The sequence below is a fragment of the Ascaphus truei genome, chromosome 19, assembly GCF_040206685.1.
Source record: "Ascaphus truei isolate aAscTru1 chromosome 19, aAscTru1.hap1, whole genome shotgun sequence".
Taxonomy (NCBI): Eukaryota; Metazoa; Chordata; class Amphibia; order Anura; family Ascaphidae; genus Ascaphus; species Ascaphus truei.
In genome coordinates this window covers 11,461,318-11,477,559 of record NC_134501.1, presented here as the reverse complement: position 1 = coordinate 11,477,559, position 16,242 = coordinate 11,461,318, and the positions used below count along the sequence as shown (strand labels likewise).

The 16,242-nt window shown below is 41.6% G+C and overlaps 1 protein-coding gene across 6 annotated transcripts in view; it reads left to right on the top strand.

The window, feature by feature from the left end:
* Nucleotides 1-12,883, top strand: part of CNOT1 (CCR4-NOT transcription complex subunit 1) — a 48,159-nt gene extending 35,276 nt beyond the window's left edge. For 3 of the 6 annotated variants that reach the window (XM_075576562.1, XM_075576561.1, XM_075576563.1), the window contains 18 exons: nucleotides 305-445; nucleotides 851-955; nucleotides 1,329-1,448; nucleotides 1,614-1,808; nucleotides 2,377-2,519; nucleotides 2,961-3,084; nucleotides 3,542-3,711; nucleotides 4,210-4,465; nucleotides 5,239-5,487; nucleotides 5,619-5,782; nucleotides 5,968-6,085; nucleotides 6,168-6,269; nucleotides 6,795-6,968; nucleotides 7,516-7,665; nucleotides 7,843-8,023; nucleotides 8,304-8,436; nucleotides 9,784-9,918; nucleotides 11,475-12,883. In XM_075576562.1, coding sequence (XP_075432677.1) covers nucleotides 305-445; nucleotides 851-955; nucleotides 1,329-1,448; nucleotides 1,614-1,808; nucleotides 2,377-2,519; nucleotides 2,961-3,084; nucleotides 3,542-3,711; nucleotides 4,210-4,465; nucleotides 5,239-5,487; nucleotides 5,619-5,782; nucleotides 5,968-6,085; nucleotides 6,168-6,269; nucleotides 6,795-6,968; nucleotides 7,516-7,665; nucleotides 7,843-8,023; nucleotides 8,304-8,436; nucleotides 9,784-9,918; nucleotides 11,475-11,553 — 2,739 coding nt within the window. In that variant the 3' untranslated portion in view covers nucleotides 11,554-12,883. The remainder of the gene's footprint in view (nucleotides 1-304; nucleotides 446-850; nucleotides 956-1,328; nucleotides 1,449-1,613; nucleotides 1,809-2,376; nucleotides 2,520-2,960; nucleotides 3,085-3,541; nucleotides 3,712-4,209; nucleotides 4,466-5,238; nucleotides 5,488-5,618; nucleotides 5,783-5,967; nucleotides 6,086-6,167; nucleotides 6,270-6,794; nucleotides 6,969-7,515; nucleotides 7,666-7,842; nucleotides 8,024-8,303; nucleotides 8,437-9,783; nucleotides 9,919-11,474) is intronic. The other 3 variants (XM_075576566.1, XM_075576564.1, XM_075576565.1) reach the window with 3 other exon arrangements.
* The last annotated feature ends 3,359 nt before the right edge of the window (nucleotides 12,884-16,242 follow it).

Genomic DNA, 16,242 nt, shown 5'->3' with positions numbered 1-16,242 from the left:
TTGTAAATATTTAAGACCGGAGCAGATTTAATCTGAAGACCTCAAGGTTCTGGACTTGACCCATGCAGAACAGTATGCAACTTCCCACCCCCCATTAACACATTGCTTGTTGTAATGAACAGCTCTATATTTTTGGCTTTGAATGCTTTATCCATGATTTAGGACCTTCACAAAACTCTTCACTCCTGTATATTGACGTGTCCTTACTTGCCCTGCATAATTTGTAGCTCTTTTTTTTTTTTAACCATGCCTGTTGCCATTTTAAAAGCTTCTTGGTACTGAGTCTGTTTCTCTCTGTTTCCAGGCGGCTTCCCCGCAGCAGCGGGAGATGATGGAACAGGCAGCTGCACAGCTTGCGCAAGACAACTGTGAGCTGGCATGCTGCTTTATTCAGAAGACTGCTGTGGAAAAGGCTGGGCCTGAAATGGACAAGAGATTAGCAACTGTAAGTTCCTAGTTTTTGTAACTGAACTCCTGAAGAAGGAATTGTGCAAGTTAAATCTGCTGTCCCTCTTTCTCTGCAAAACCGTTATTTGGCGCTGTTAAATAGTGTTGGTGTCTACAGCAATCTGTTTCTCCAGAAAGACACTACAGTCTCACACTAACTGTAAAGGGTTTTATGTGCAGAATAACGCTTGTTCGGGCTGCTGCTTCTCATAACTGTTTATGGGGCTCCAAAGTAGGAATGCTTTGAGTGGTAACGTTGTGCAGTGATTTGACGCACTAGCATTGTTTTGTTGACGCCTTTTACGATGAAGTTAAACTCTAAACAAATGACACATTACCAGCTGAAGTTGATGCCCCGACGACATTACTGTTCACTTCTAAATGAATGCGTTTGTCTGTGCAGGAATTTGAGCTGCGGAAGCACGCCAGACAGGAAGGTCGACGTTACTGTGACCCTGTGGTTTTGACTTACCAGGCTGAGCGCATGCCGGAGCAAATTCGGTTGAAGGTGAGAAGCATTTAAATCTGAACGGTTGAGTGGTCACTCCGTCAAGGAAAGTCTTTTTTAGTAGCACTGTTCTTTTAACCAGATCACAATCCAGTAGTGATATAGTGAATAGAAGCTGCAGCTACTACATGATTTGAATGCGGCAGTATCCTAGTAGGAAGCCGCATGCAAAAGTAAAATGAACATTTTGGTAGTGTTCTTTGCTTGAATACTGTACTGTTTAAGTGTCCCAGCAACTTTGTCTGGAGTGAAGTAAAACTTGGAATAGTGTAACCTTGTTTAGAAGATATAAGGTCTCTAAGCTTAAAGAGAACCCATGGGGAAGGGTACCTGCATTCTAGGAAATGTTAACATGTCCTTTATATCCCCTCAGGTTGGAGGTGTGGATCCCAAACAGCTGGCTGTTTATGAGGAGTTTGCACGCAATGTTCCTGGATTTCTCCCCACCAATGACCTGACTCAGCCCACAGGGTTCCTGGCACAGCCTATGAAGGTACTAGCAACACTACTGAGAATAGATCTACACCGCTCCTTATCCTCCCTACTTCTGTTTGTAAATGGAATAACATTCATGCAATGCAGCTGCAGTCTAAGTGATGCATGCATTGTCATTGTGCTATTTCAAGTAGGTTTATGCTGTTGCCTTTCCCGTTTTCAGCAGCAGGCCTGGGCCACTGATGACGTTGCACAAATCTATGATAAATGCATAACAGAATTGGAGCAGCATCTCCATGCAATCCCCCCCACGCTGGCAATGAACCCACAGTCACAAGCCCTGCGCAGCCTATTGGAGGCTGTTGCGCTTGCTCGGAACTCCCGGGACGCTATTGCTGCCCTTGGGCTCCTGCAAAAGGTGAGAATGTTGAACCCCACGCACTGCTGCTGAGATGGGGCAGTATTTGACGGTTTTGTTTAGCAAAAAAAAAATAATCCTTGTTAATCCTTGTTAATCGTTGCTGGAAACTACGTATTTTTGTGTTTTTTTTTTTTTTTTGTTTTTTTTTTTCCCCCTAGTGGCTAAACCTAGAATCTGCGTATTAACCCTTTGATGGCCCAAGATGTCACTAGATCATGGGTCTGGCACTCTAGTGGCCCCATGGCATAGTGGTTGTTATGCCAAGTCTGTTTCCTTCTCCCCTCCCCTATGGACTGCAGGACGTGATCGCATGACCTCACTGTGCTGGCGGTGGCACTCTAGCACCGCAACCCTTCTGGCACTCAAAGGGTTAAACCAGTAGGAAGTGGGGAAGCTCATCTTGAAGATCCCGACAGTTGACCTATTTGGATAAAAATGGGCGGAATGCATGTTTCCTATTGGCAAGGTGGTGCGACCTCCTTAATAGAACGGTTATTGAAGCCTTTACACTTGGTAAAGGTTTACCTATATTACTGTACAATGCTTGCTCTCCTCCCCATTGCAGGCTGTGGAAGGACTGCTAGATGCCACTAGCGGTGCAGATGCAGACCTCCTGCTCCGTTATCGGGAATGTCACCTCCTGGTTCTGAAGGCTCTGCAGGATGGACGGGCCTATGGCTCTCCCTGGTGCAACAAACGGATCACCAGGTTCGTAAGACAGAAATGTGGTAGAGGGATGAAACAAGGACTGGGCTCTTCAATCCAAACACACAGATCATTTGTTAGTGTTGTGGCACAACGTTCACCTTACTCTATACAGTACTAAACGGAGAACTCTGCCTCATATTGCAATCCACAAATGTTCCTCTTGCTTGCACTGGTCACACTGCATAAGATACATTCATACCACATCAGCATAAGACCTTTTAAGAAAATGTGTTTGAAATATTGGCAGCATTTGAGCCAATTTAAGAAAATTAACTACAGTAATCTAAAACTGTAATGACAATCTTGGCAATTAAACCATTTAGAAAAAAAAGCACTCCAAGAGATTGCTTCTTTACATCCGTTGGTTATCATGCGCATTTTGCAATAGCCAGCTGTATCAGCATCTCATGCAAACTTCCTTTAATTCCTTGTCTCCTGCAGGTGCTTGATTGAGTGCCGTGATGAGTACAAGTATAACGTGGAGGCTGTAGAGCTTCTAATCCGGAATCACCTGGTTAATATGCCGCAATATGACCTCCATCTGGCTCAGGTAATACAACCAAAGGTATGCAGTTGTCTTAAAGCGCTAATCCTCTTAGGACCAAAGTGTACTAATGGGGGCGATGTGACTAAAAGTTTGGGCTGGTGTTGTATTTTTATTTTTATTACCTAATCTGATGCCTAGAAGTGTTTCTGAAGTTTGTAAATTTAGTGAGCTTAGATTTGGGAGGGATTGTTCCTGTGGCCTAAACTGATCCCACTGTTTCATTTGCATAGTCAGAGCCTCTGTGTTAGTATTTAGTGTTTACTGCTGATGCTCGTCTTTCAATGTATATTGGCAGCTCTTTGCAACACTATTTTCCCCTCCCCCAACACTGCTGAATATGTTGCTATCCCCTCTGATAGTAAATGTATTAAACTGTTTAATCTTCTGACCTCGGCCTAAAGCATCTTGGTATTTAATTGCTTGGGTTCATCTGCATGTGATGCTGATCTCTTCTTGCCTTGTGTTTTTTGTGCAGTCCATGGAGAATGGCCTGAACTACATGGCTGTGGCCTTTGCCATGCAGCTGGTAAAGATCCTGCTGGTGGACGAACGCAGCGTAAACCATGTGGCAGAGGCAGAATTTTTCCACACCATTGAGACGCTCATGCGTATTAATGCACACTCGAGAGGCAATGCCCCTGAAGGGTGAGTTGCTGAACTGCACCACTTCCCGTATGGGTTAGCGCGTCTTATCCACTATGTATTCTACTGCAGAGCTGCAATATAAGCTAGTTAAATCCTGTATTTGAGGGGAGTAAATTAATAGATCATCAGATAACTCTGTTTTCAGCTGAAGGGGACTTAAATGTAGCCCAACAGTAATTTCTCTGCTCCCCCTGTTCTAGATCAGTCCATTTCATGAACAGTAGTATATTTTTGTCTATGTTCATGTTCCTTGTGGACATTGGCTACTTGTGATGTCCTAAACGTTGTCGTCAAACTTAACCCCATGGACAGTTGCGCAGTTAATCTGCGATTTAAATTATCTAGATTAGCAAAATTCAATTGTTCCCTTATATTGCTGGCTCTCAGATTTTGTTTGTTTTACATCCATTAAATATTGCTGCAAATGTTGCTCAATTAACAGCCCATTTCTTCGTGATTCATAGAACATTTACTTTGTTTTCCAATCCTTTCATACAGTTTCCTTTCACATCCCATATCCAGGCTCCCCCAGCTGATGGATGTTCTACGCTCCAACTTTGAGGCTATGATTGAACGGGCTCATGGAGGGCCAAACTTCATGATGCACTCTGGTATCTCCCAAGCTTCGGAGTACGATGACCCGCCTGGGCTGCGGGAGAAGGCAGAGTACCTACTGAGGGAGTGGGTCAATCTTTATCACTCTGCAGTTGCTGGACGTGACAGCACCAAAGCTTTCTCTGCATTTGTTGGGCAGGTAAGCTTTTGCAGAGTTAATACTTTAGATTGTAAGCTCTTCAGGGTAGGCTCTCCCTCTGCTTTGTTGCCAGTTACCGATTGCAGTTATACCCATTGTTTCTACTTTATTTACCCTGTATTGTAATTTTGTAAAGCACTGCATACATTGTTGGTGCTATATAAACAAACCTATACATATATTCTCAAAATGACCATTTACCTGCCCTTAAGGGCTGGCAAATTAATATGGGATAGGGTTTTGGCTCATTCCATAGCAATTGTGTATTAAGTGACCATACCTATAATACAGTTGAGCTTTGCATTAAAGCAGCAATCTCTTATAGCGGGCAAAAATGTATCTACTATTGAGGTTTCATTCCTCCTTGCACCATCTTTTAAACCTGTGTCTTGACGTAGGCAGAGGTTACGCTGTGGTGCTACAGTAACACCCTTGCTTCCAAGATTTACATCTGCCAATCAGATAAGCGGTGTGATTTGGGAGCAGGGAACAGTTGAATTGTCGTCCTTCACTTTTTGTTTTTCCGGATCCTTGCCTTTTGTGACAATCGCATCTATGGGCATTTTGATGCTAGTCTAAGATGAGATTAAGCAAGTATGCTGGACATTTATTTCTAGGCAATTATAAGAGTTCACTAATTAAAATTTACATGGACTTGTTGCAGAAATAGTAAAGTTGAAGTAAATGGCCGTGCCAGGTATTGCTCTGCTGGTTTAGTGCTGCTAGCGTGTCATTAGTTGCTCTCACTAAATTGGTCTCTGCTTGCCACTCAGATGCATCAGCAAGGGATCCTGAAGACAGACGACCTCATAACTCGCTTCTTCCGCTTGTGCACCGAGATGTGCGTTGAGATCAGTTACCGGGCACAAGCCGAGCAGCAGCACAACCCAGCTGCCAACCCTACCATGATCCGAGCCAAGTGCTACCACAACCTGGATGCCTTTGTCAGGCTGATTGCTCTGCTGGTCAAACACTCCGGGGAAGCCACAAATACAGTCACAAAAATAAACCTTCTGAACAAGGTGAGCTCAGTCGGTAGCAATGTCTTGTCTGTGCTAGATGTAATATGCCTTCTGCAGAGTGAGCATGCTTGTCACATGCCCTGAGGATCTCTGATCTATTATGCTTATCCATGTCCTGTGTGCCCCAACAGGTCCTTGGTATTGTTGTGGGGGTGCTCCTACAGGATCATGAGGTGCGGCAGAGCGAGTTTCAGCAGTTGCCGTATCATCGCATCTTCATCATGTTGTTGCTGGAGCTCAACGCCCCAGAACATGTATTGGAAACCATAAACTTTCAGACGCTGACTGCTTTCTGGTAAGTCAAACGTTTCAAACTCTGGTTGCTTTTATGTAGCCTATTGACTTGAATCATTATGGGCTATGGGATTTTATTGAAATTCTTTGTCATTTTATAAAACTGTCCTATGTAGCTGATGGGTATATAGAATAAACAGATGGCAAAGCCCATCCTCAATCTAACTTTGCTTCTTTTTTTTCTAGCAATACCTTCCACATCCTCCGGCCAACCAAGGCAGCCGGCTTTGTGTATGCCTGGCTAGAACTTATTTCCCACCGGATATTCATTGCCCGAATGTTGGCCCATACCCCCCAGCAGAAGGCGAGTAAAAACAGATTATTGGTGTGCATCCACACTGTGTGGGGACTTCATGTGACTCTAAAATCCTTTCCTCTGTATGCAGGGCTGGCCCATGTACGCTCAGCTGCTGATTGATCTCTTCAAGTATCTGGCTCCATTCTTGAGGAATGTGGAACTCACCAAACCTATGCAAATTCTTTACAAGGTATGTCACTTTCCAACGGTCTTGGAGTAGATTTCATCTTATCTGAATAAAAATTACTTTGTTCTGTAACTCAACCAGAATGAGTGAGTAACCTCACCCCTCCCCCCCCCTCCAACTCTTTACTTGCCTGTTTAGATTCGTCTACTTGGCAGCATTGTAGTGGGTGCTGCATTGTAGTGGGTGCTGCATTGTAGTGGGTGCTGCATTGTAGTGGGTGCTGCATTGTAGTGGGTGCTGCATTGTAGTGGGTGCTGCATTGTAGTGGGTGCTGCATTGTAGTGGGCTTTTTGGTTGCAAAGGTGCATTGTTGCAGAATCTCGGCTATTTAAATATAGATGTAGTACATGGGTTCGGAAAACGTAATGGTCTTAAATGGTTTCAGATTTAGAAACTTCTATATAGTTTACGCATTGGCTTGAGAGAACCTACTTTGTTTTATTCTTGGAAGAAACTTTAATACACATGGTAAGGTGAGTGCAAATGGTTATTGGTGACTACATGTTATGCTACGTTTGTTTCATGCAGGGCACTCTTCGTGTGCTGCTTGTGCTGCTTCATGACTTCCCAGAGTTCCTTTGTGATTATCACTATGGGTTCTGTGATGTGATCCCACCTAACTGCATCCAGCTGAGGAATCTGATTCTGAGTGCCTTCCCACGTAACATGAGACTCCCGGACCCTTTCACACCCAACCTCAAGGTACCTCCATGATCTCAATGCACCAAGAAATAGAGCAGATAAAAAATTATTGTTTAATCAATCCTCGTCTCAGAGCCAGGTATAGCAGGTTCCATAATTGTGGGGCGATACGGAAATATTTGGAAATATTTGGAATCGAGCTACTGAAATCTCTTAACTCAAGAATATCTCAGAACCTATCCCTCATACAGACTGATGTATATTGAAACAGTGACCGCATAGAACACCGTATTTTTGGAACTTTCGAAAACTAACTAAAAAAAAGTTTTATGCTGTGGTGCTGCAGAAAGACCTGTATTTGCCAAGATCCGTATCTAGCATCGCGTGGGCCAATTTAAATGTCATGTTCTCATGAGGCCGGCTTCATTGAGCGCTAAAGAGAACTCTTACCCTATCCTGTAATACTTTGGTCTACTTGACTTTTATTTAGCAGAAGTCAGTGAAGTGGTTAACCATGTAATAAGGTGACCAGAACAGTGATTCTACCTTCAGACCCATCTTGGTCAAATGCAAACAATTATGACCCAACTTCTACTTCCTGTTACAGGTGGACATGTTGAGTGAGATTAACATTGCTCCTCGAATCCTCACTAACTTCACTGGAGTGATGCCTCCCCAGTTCAAGAAGGATTTGGATTCCTATCTAAAGACACGCTCACCTGTCACCTTCCTCTCTGAGCTACGCAGCAACTTGCAGGTGAGTTGGCCTAGTATATATGCAGTTAATGTGAGGGAGGTAACTTTCTTTCAGCAAGCTGTCTGGATTGATCATTGCATTAGTTAATCAAAGGGCAGATGCTTGAGGACGTACTAGCATTGTAATAACATTTTTGCCATCCATGTGTGCTAATCGTAATATTTGCTTGATCCTCAGGTATCAAATGAGCCTGGCAATCGTTACAACATCCAGCTGATAAATGCTTTGGTCCTGTATGTGGGGACTCAGGCTATTGCGCATATCCACAACAAGGGTAGCACACCCTCCATGAGCACCATCACTCACTCTGCGCACATGGACATCTTCCAGAACCTGGCTGTGGACCTGGACACCGAAGGTGAGAACTAAAAGTGCTGTGTATTTGTAATATAACCTCTTCCACAAACGGTCCACACTTACTGTGGCTCCAGAGACTAGCATTTCAATTGGAGGGAAATTCTCAATGTTTGTGTGGGGCAGTAAACCAATCTATTTAAACTGCAGGAAAACCTGCATTTGTAGGAGACCCCTCAAACCAGAACAGAGTTTACTTTGCATTGTGGGGTTTGTGAGCCTCTACAAACTACAACTAGTTATTTGGCAATGTCTGTGTACTGATTGGTTCTTTACCCCAACAGGTCGCTACCTCTTCCTGAATGCTATTGCCAATCAGCTACGGTACCCCAACAGCCACACGCACTACTTCAGCTGCACAATGCTTTACCTCTTTGCTGAGGCAAACACAGAAGCAATACAGGAGCAGATAACTAGGTGAGGGGGTAATGGGGTGGTTACTGGAACATGAACGTTATACAGCAATGAAAATCAGTTCCCTTGTATGGTTTTCTGTGGCCCATAATGTTGCTTCCATGTTGGGTATCTGGAAACGGTCTTGGATCACGGGTTGGTAAGATTCTCACGGTCAATTATTGCTCAATGAAGACATGAAAACCTATTCCTTGACCAGAAGACTCCATAATTAGTTTGTTTAGATATTTGTTTCGTGTAAATGTATGTCAGTGGTCGAAATGTGATGCGTTTGGGGCAACACATGGCCACAGCACAGCAACTTGGTTGCACACTTAATCCAATTTTTATTGTAAAGTTATTTTTATTTTTTTGGAGAATTCTTCCTTTTTTCTGCTTTCTAAACACAAATCTTGTAAGTCCTAAAATGTGGTGCAAAGAGCTTTTGCCAGTCTTTAATAGATTTCTAAAAAATAATTAACGTTGCACTATTTTTACTGCACTTCAGTTGGGTGTAAACGAACTATATGCTCCCCATATCACTTACTTTTATAATGGCTGTGGCATTACATCCTATAAGTATGATCCACAAACAAGCCTTGTGTATTTGTATATATGAGGATTGTGTTTTTTTGTTTTTTTTGAGCCCGTTTTTAAAAGCTTCAAAATATTTATGATTTTGTTTTATGGAACAAACGTTACATTGAAGTGAATGCAAAGTTAGACTACATGTTAATGTGCACTTATTCCTGAGGTCTTTTCTGCTCTACAACACTCACTTAAGTGTTCAAACGAAAGGTTTGTCTAGATGTGGTCACAAGTATTAGGGTTTTGTTTTTACCTTTTTGTTAGAGCATTTCCTCTTTCCTTTTTGTGGCCTAGGCTCTACAGAGTACCATCTAAGACTGAGGCGCATGCCACTTGTATATTTACGAACGGCTTACCCTGTATACTGCTTTCCGAGAATGTATTTAGTATCGTGTTGGAAATACTTTACGTTTAACGCATACTAGAGCTTGCAGTCGTTATTGTGTTTTAGTTTAATCTTCGCTTTATTCTTGTTCACCAGCACTACTTTAAATGAGATCTCTGGATATATGAAACGTGTTAAGGATGATTAAAACATATGTTGAACTCTGTGGACATCTCTTCCCAAACCCATCCCCACCCCTCTAATGCTCTACAGTGTAAGATGAGGCATGTAATCTAACAATGGAATGACAGTCTGCATCATTTATTTCATTAAGTTTAGGTACCCGTTTCCATCACAACATCCCCTGTTTGAGAAGGTTCCAAGCCTAGTGTATGTAACATGCATATTGTTCCTGATGTGTCATTGCAGTGTTACTCACACGTTTGTTTGTTTTTTAGGGTTCTATTGGAACGATTGATTGTGAACAGACCACACCCTTGGGGTCTCCTCATTACCTTCATTGAGCTGATTAAAAACCCTGCCTTCAAATTCTGGAACCACGAGTTTGTTCATTGTGCGCCGGAAATTGAGAAGTGAGTCTCATTTTATAAAACCTTTCTTTAAAGCCCCCCAGCTATCCCTAATTTACCATGTCCCCTAAAGCAGGAGTATGGTTTTCTAATAGCTTAGACGCTCATGGCACTGGGGGGAAAATGCAAGAGGCGATAATACATTAATACAGAATGTAATTTCTGCATGCCAGGAGTCTTATTTTTGTGGGTCTTATTTGCACTTTTCCACTGAATCAAAGTTAAAAATAAATGGCAGGTGCCAATGTTTTCCTGTTATTGACCCATATACCTGCAACTCATCTGCAAACAAAGTAAAGAGGGCCCAGTGATTTATCCACAACTAGTGGCACTGCATATATTAACCCTTTTTGCTGTCTGAGGGGCCTGCAATGCTGGCAACTGTATGAAAGCGTTTAGGGGCTGGAAGTATATACAGATCGCAACATAAACAGTATATTCCTTCATGGAAAGTACAGTAATGAACCGTGGCTTCGAACAGCTGAAGGGTCAGGCATTCCTAGAATTCACACCCAGTTTGTTAATTTCCAGGACTTTGATATGCAGGGAGCTTACTTATTTTGTAACCCGGTGAGTCTTCTGCAGATGTATTGCATTTTTACAGGCGCTAAATACCACAGTATAAACACTAAGCCTGGATTCACCGTGCCCAATAAAAGACGTTTGCACTTGATCTCGTGTGTACTGCTGTTTACTAATAGCCTTTTAACGAGTTATCCAGCTTGAATAAGCCCCTTATTAGTTTCTAATCTAATAGATGGTACAAGGTTTTGGCCATCTAATTAGTTAGTGCTTTGTACATCTGCCATGGGCAGTAGTCAAAATGCCATAAAAACGAATGCCTCGTCTAAAAAAAATTACAGCTCTTAACTAACTTTTACAAAGCTTTATGTAAATATACTCTGCCAGAAAAGGAGTACTTATGTGTAAATGCTATTGCCATGTTTTTCTTTTAAATTTAGAATGTTATTACATTTACATTTTTTAAAAGACTTAAACCTTTTGTATACAAATTGCCAAACGTTGTAAACAAAATGATTACAAATATATATTTAATTCTTGCATGGTGTATAAAACTGAGTCACGTCCATTATTCATATTTAGCGTTGAGTATTAAAGACAGGAACATGCAATCTCATTTTACAGAAAAATGTTTTGTAAAGAAGGGTTTGAAAAGCCGCTATGATCCCTTTGTGTATATTTGAGGGTTTCCGTGTTGTCACTGTTTTTCTCTTTAGGGTTGCTTCTCTAATGCACTATAATCCTTCCCCAATGTCTTCTTAATGATAAGCATTGACTACTAATGTAAACTACTTCCTTGAACCAAAAATGCATCTGTAAAACAAATATGGAGCTGTATTCATTTTTCATGGTTTGAATGTTGCCAAACACTGCTGTTAGAAGCACTCCTTCCCAGTTATGCAAATTATTATTTTTTAGAATTTACAGTATCTTGAACTTAACCAAATGAATGCACTTGATATTTTAATGCTGCAGAAGTCTGAATAACTGTTCAGCCTGTGACTGAATTCTGTTCTTTCCAATCCTTCTGTAACCAGGTTGTTCCAGTCAGTGGCCCAGTGCTGCATGGGGCAGAAGCAGGCCCAGCAGGTCATGGAAGGCACAAGCGCCAGCTAAAGACAGCAGGAGAGCAGTTGCCTTATCTGCGTTTGACATCACTCGTGAAACGAGCCTGAGGAACCAATGTTTGCAATGTGAAGAATCCCTCTTGGACTGTACATTATTTTATTATTATTTTTTTCCGCCCAACAGCTGTATCACTCTCACGGCACAATTTTCCAGCTGGGAGTGTGACTGTCTGACATATCTTCTGTGTGTTTGGTTGGAAGGGGGAATGCTTTTTCAAGTTTGGAAATCTATAGGTTTTTGTTTATTTTTCTTCTGCCCCAACTCTACATTTGGCCAAAACAGAGAAGATGCTGTGAATATATTTTTTTTTCTTTCTCTTGTAAATACTGACCTAAAATGCAACTCCAAAAAAAAAAAAAGGAAAAAAATACTTTTTAAGTCTGGACTTCTCGTCTTTTCAAGGGTGTGGGACTTGAAGAGGGAACTGCAATTTGAACGTAACAGGTGCGCGTTTAGTGAAGGTTATTAACCACTTCAGTGCCAGAGGCTTGTGTGGCTGGTTCTTTAACAGCAGATTAACTTTGACAGTGGATTAGGACTGTTGGCAAGAATACTGCTGGATACCAAGCACTTGTGTGGATATGGGGCGGGGGACAGAACAGCTGGGGTCATAACTCGGAGCTTATTTAAAGGTCACGGTGTAATGCAGCTCTGAACGTTCTGCCACGTTGCTTAGCAGTGCCTACAGCCAGGTTCTTCTGACTGCAGTGATCTTTAAATATTCTTAATGTCTGCTCTTTCTCCCTGTTTCATTTGTTTACAAGCTTTGTAGTCTGTCTGATCTGGAAGTAAGAAGCTGCCACAGTCATCGGTTCCTCTAGCAGAGTATATACAGTGTTTTTATTGATGGGGAGATGGTGTACAGTTCATATTCCTTGCCACTCATTTGAGAACAGAACTGCCTGTCTGAATCGAACATTTTGATATTGGGGTGTTGCAACATGCGAAGCTCTCTGCCTCCTTATGCAAGGAATGTTCCACTGGAGATCTGGGGAATTCTCAGCAGTTTGACAATTGTAATAAGACTTGTAAAAAGAACCAAACATTATTATTTTTTTTTTGACACTTGTAAATGATTTATCCAGGGAAGAGTTTAAGAAGGAGTTATGAACTGCTCCCCCTCTCTCCAGCCACAGTCTGAGTTTGTAAAAAGAAACGGACCAATACAGGCCATTTTGTAAGAATTTTGAATGTTTTGTAAATGTATTGGTCCTGTGTTGTATTTTGTAGGCTTTCTAGTTCTTCTCTGGGCTTTTAGTTCTCCCACTTGTATGTATGCATTCTGTAGTTACACATTAAAGTCATGACCTGCAGCAAATGCCAGCTATGTCTTATTTTCCAGCAGTCTGTCTTTCAGTCTAGAAAATCAAGGCAGTTTTAAGAATGGCTAACACTTATATTAAGGGGTCATTTATATGCATGTGCTAAATTCGAGCCTCCTGGACTATCACCTGGCTCCAGATGAGGTCCAGTCTCTGTTTCCAAAGTGGGAGTCGGCCTGAATGTAAGGGGTTATATATTTTTTTACATATATTTTTATTTAAAGCGCCTGATCCAATCTGAAATCATTGGACTTTTCTGCACTTGCAGGAGCTCAGCTAGCTACCCCCACATTGCTCATGCATCCAGCTGGTATATCTCCCTGCATGTATGTTTGATCTTCAGCACTCATGATGATGCAGGAATTTGCGCTTCTTGTGCACCTATGTTGGGAATAGACATGCAGTGCTGTTATCTTTACAGAGATGGTAGTCCATACAGAACAAACACGGAGATGGTAGTCCATACAGAACAAACACGGAGATGGTAGTCCATACAGAACAAACACATCTAGCTTTAAGTAACTTGGTTAATTGAGATCCCCCAAATATTGCAGTTTTCAACTAGCCGCAGTTGGCAGCACAAGGCCCGTGCACTTACTGCTTTTGGGAATGTATGGTTTTATATTTGTTGGCTCGTAACCCATTGAGTGCCCATGCCCCTCTGACACTTAAGGGGTTAGATGGCAATAGTAGCACCACACAACATATAAAGTGCTGTTGGGGGCTACGTGAAATATAGCCCTTTCTTTACACTGACTTAGTCTGTTTAATGTCACATTTATTTTCTTTCCCTCTCTGGTGTATAAACAGTTTGTACAACTGTAGTTACGTTACCATCACCTCATACACAGTGTAAGGGATGCTGCTGCCACGTTACTCTAGGAGCAGGTATCTGCAGGCGTTTCCATAAGGGAAATCCTACACTATTGAGACTAAGTGAACTGGGTTCGTGCTAGAATTTCAGAAACAGGACCTTTGAGGCCGCAAACGGTAAATATTCTTTGATGCAACTTGAGTTTAGTATATGGGGTGTAGTGGTCACTAGGGAAGTCTATTGTGAAACTTCTGCTTTAATGGGTTAATTGTTTCATTTCTACCTCAAAATGAAAGCGGAATTGTTTTTACCACGTTATTCAGCTCAATATAAACAGCCTGTCCTAAAGCTTGTGAACCATTCTCATACGTGTGGGAAGCTGTGAAATTGGACACTTGTAATTTACTAGGTGACCAGAAGAGGGCAGGCTACGTGCCTTGCTGGAGTTCAGTTTCTATGATACTGCCCTTTGAAAGGGTTATTGAACACTAACAAGACCACACACTGCAGATCTGCCATTGAACCAGCTGCTCCCTTTCATGAACTGGTGCTGGCGGGTTCTCAATGTTTCACTTTAAATGATTAGCAGGGAGCTAACCATATCAAATGATGGAGACTTTTCCCCAGCTTCTCATTTAATTCCCCCTTTTGTCCTGGGGTGACCGGTGTGAAGTCCCAAGGTTGACACTGGCACTAGTAGTGCTGAAATATTCCTCGAGTGTTAATTTGAAACAAGCAACGTAAACTGAATAAAATTGAAAAAAAATATATGAGACGTGCATCTAATCGGCTACCAAAACCCTTGCTGTCTGTGAAAAGATTCTGGTGTTTTTGAATAAATTAAATATTCTCTTTGCAAAACCTGAGAGATTTCAATATGGTGGCAAAAACTTGCATCAGACATAGTATGTTCTGTATTCTGCTTCAGATGTGCTTTCTTGCAATTTGTGGTTGAAGAGATTAAATGAATCTTTGATTGCACCGTATTGCAGATCACTGCAATTTGAGATGCGATGTAGCCATGTGCTCATCTCTAGGGGTTTTATTTGATGGTTTAAATTTTCGATCACCCTTGCTGGTCACTGATAGTTGTAACATTAATGCCCCCTCCCACCCCCCCACCCCCCCAAAAAAAAAATATATATTTTTTATTGCATCTGCATACTCACTACTGCCTGGAGGTAACGGGTTATTCATAAAATGAGATCCCATCCTGTAAAGGGATTCTGCATTCTGAGAAGACTACATCAATGCAAAGCTGCATAAATCAATCTATATTTACATCAGATGTCATGCTTTTAAAGGGACATGTGCCCTCCGGTTAAATTGATATAGGCAAACTATTTCGTAGTCCTACGTAAAGAATTAGATTTTTAATGTAGCATACGTACGAGGGTTTTTTAACGTTGAAAATAAAACCGGGTGCAGCAAGTAAATGTTAGTTGGAAATACCCTTTCCACTCCAACGCCTTCATTAGTGGGGGTTTTTTTTTTGGCTTGAGAGCAACAGCAATAATTATTGGGGAGGAGGGGGAGGGGTAAACTATGGGGACCAGCATATTGTATGACCTACAGTAATTTATAATGGGCTTTCAAAAGGGAGGACCATCAATCCATTAGGAATGACAGGATGGATACAAAGTTTTTGTGCATTAAAGTTGGTCATGATTGAGTAAATACTTCATAAAATGCCTTAATTCCATATACTGCAGGCTGTATTAAAATGAATTCTGGTCATTGCTTAATGTTACAGGTGTAGCCATGTTATTGAATCAACGTAGTTTGTCATTCTCCTGTGACGTTCAGGGCTTCTTTTAGATCTGCTTAATGGATTCCAAAATGTAGAAACCAGCTGCTTTTCCACTGCGGAAATAGCACAATATTAATTACATTAGCGTGCCTTCATATAGCGGCAGTGGTTTTTGTTTTTGGATGAAATACTCATGAACCAGACTGAATCCATTGAACCCTCCACTCTAACGACAACCCCTCGTTTTAATTTATTAAAACTCATTTGCACAGCAGGTACTGCACGTGAGACATTCAGTCCAATTAAAACATAACCAATACTGTTGCTCTACTCCTGTTTGCATTTCTCTGATTGTCACGTGTATTACTACTGTGAAGCGCTGTGTACATTAATAGCGCTATATAAATAAAGACATACAATACATACAATCTAATTATGTAGATTTCCCCTGCCCCGCAAGAAAGAAAAAAAAAAGAAGAAACTGCGGTTAAATGTTGGATCTCTTGTTCATAAACAAAGAGAACTGAATTCTCCATTGGAAGCAAAAGTCCTTGTTTCAGCTATAATGCTTTTGGCAGAAGATTATTGTTACACACTTGTGCGAAATGGGGTTAAAGAAATCTAATGCCAGCTTCAAGTTTCTGTGCAGGCAAAGCAGTGGGGCAATTCTGGAAACATGCATTTTTTTTTAATGACTTGCTGTATAGTTACTTTGCTATTACTGCAATGAGCAGGCCCTATGTGAAGGCACATGGGTAACATTAGGAGATGGGTTCTTTACTCCTGGGGGG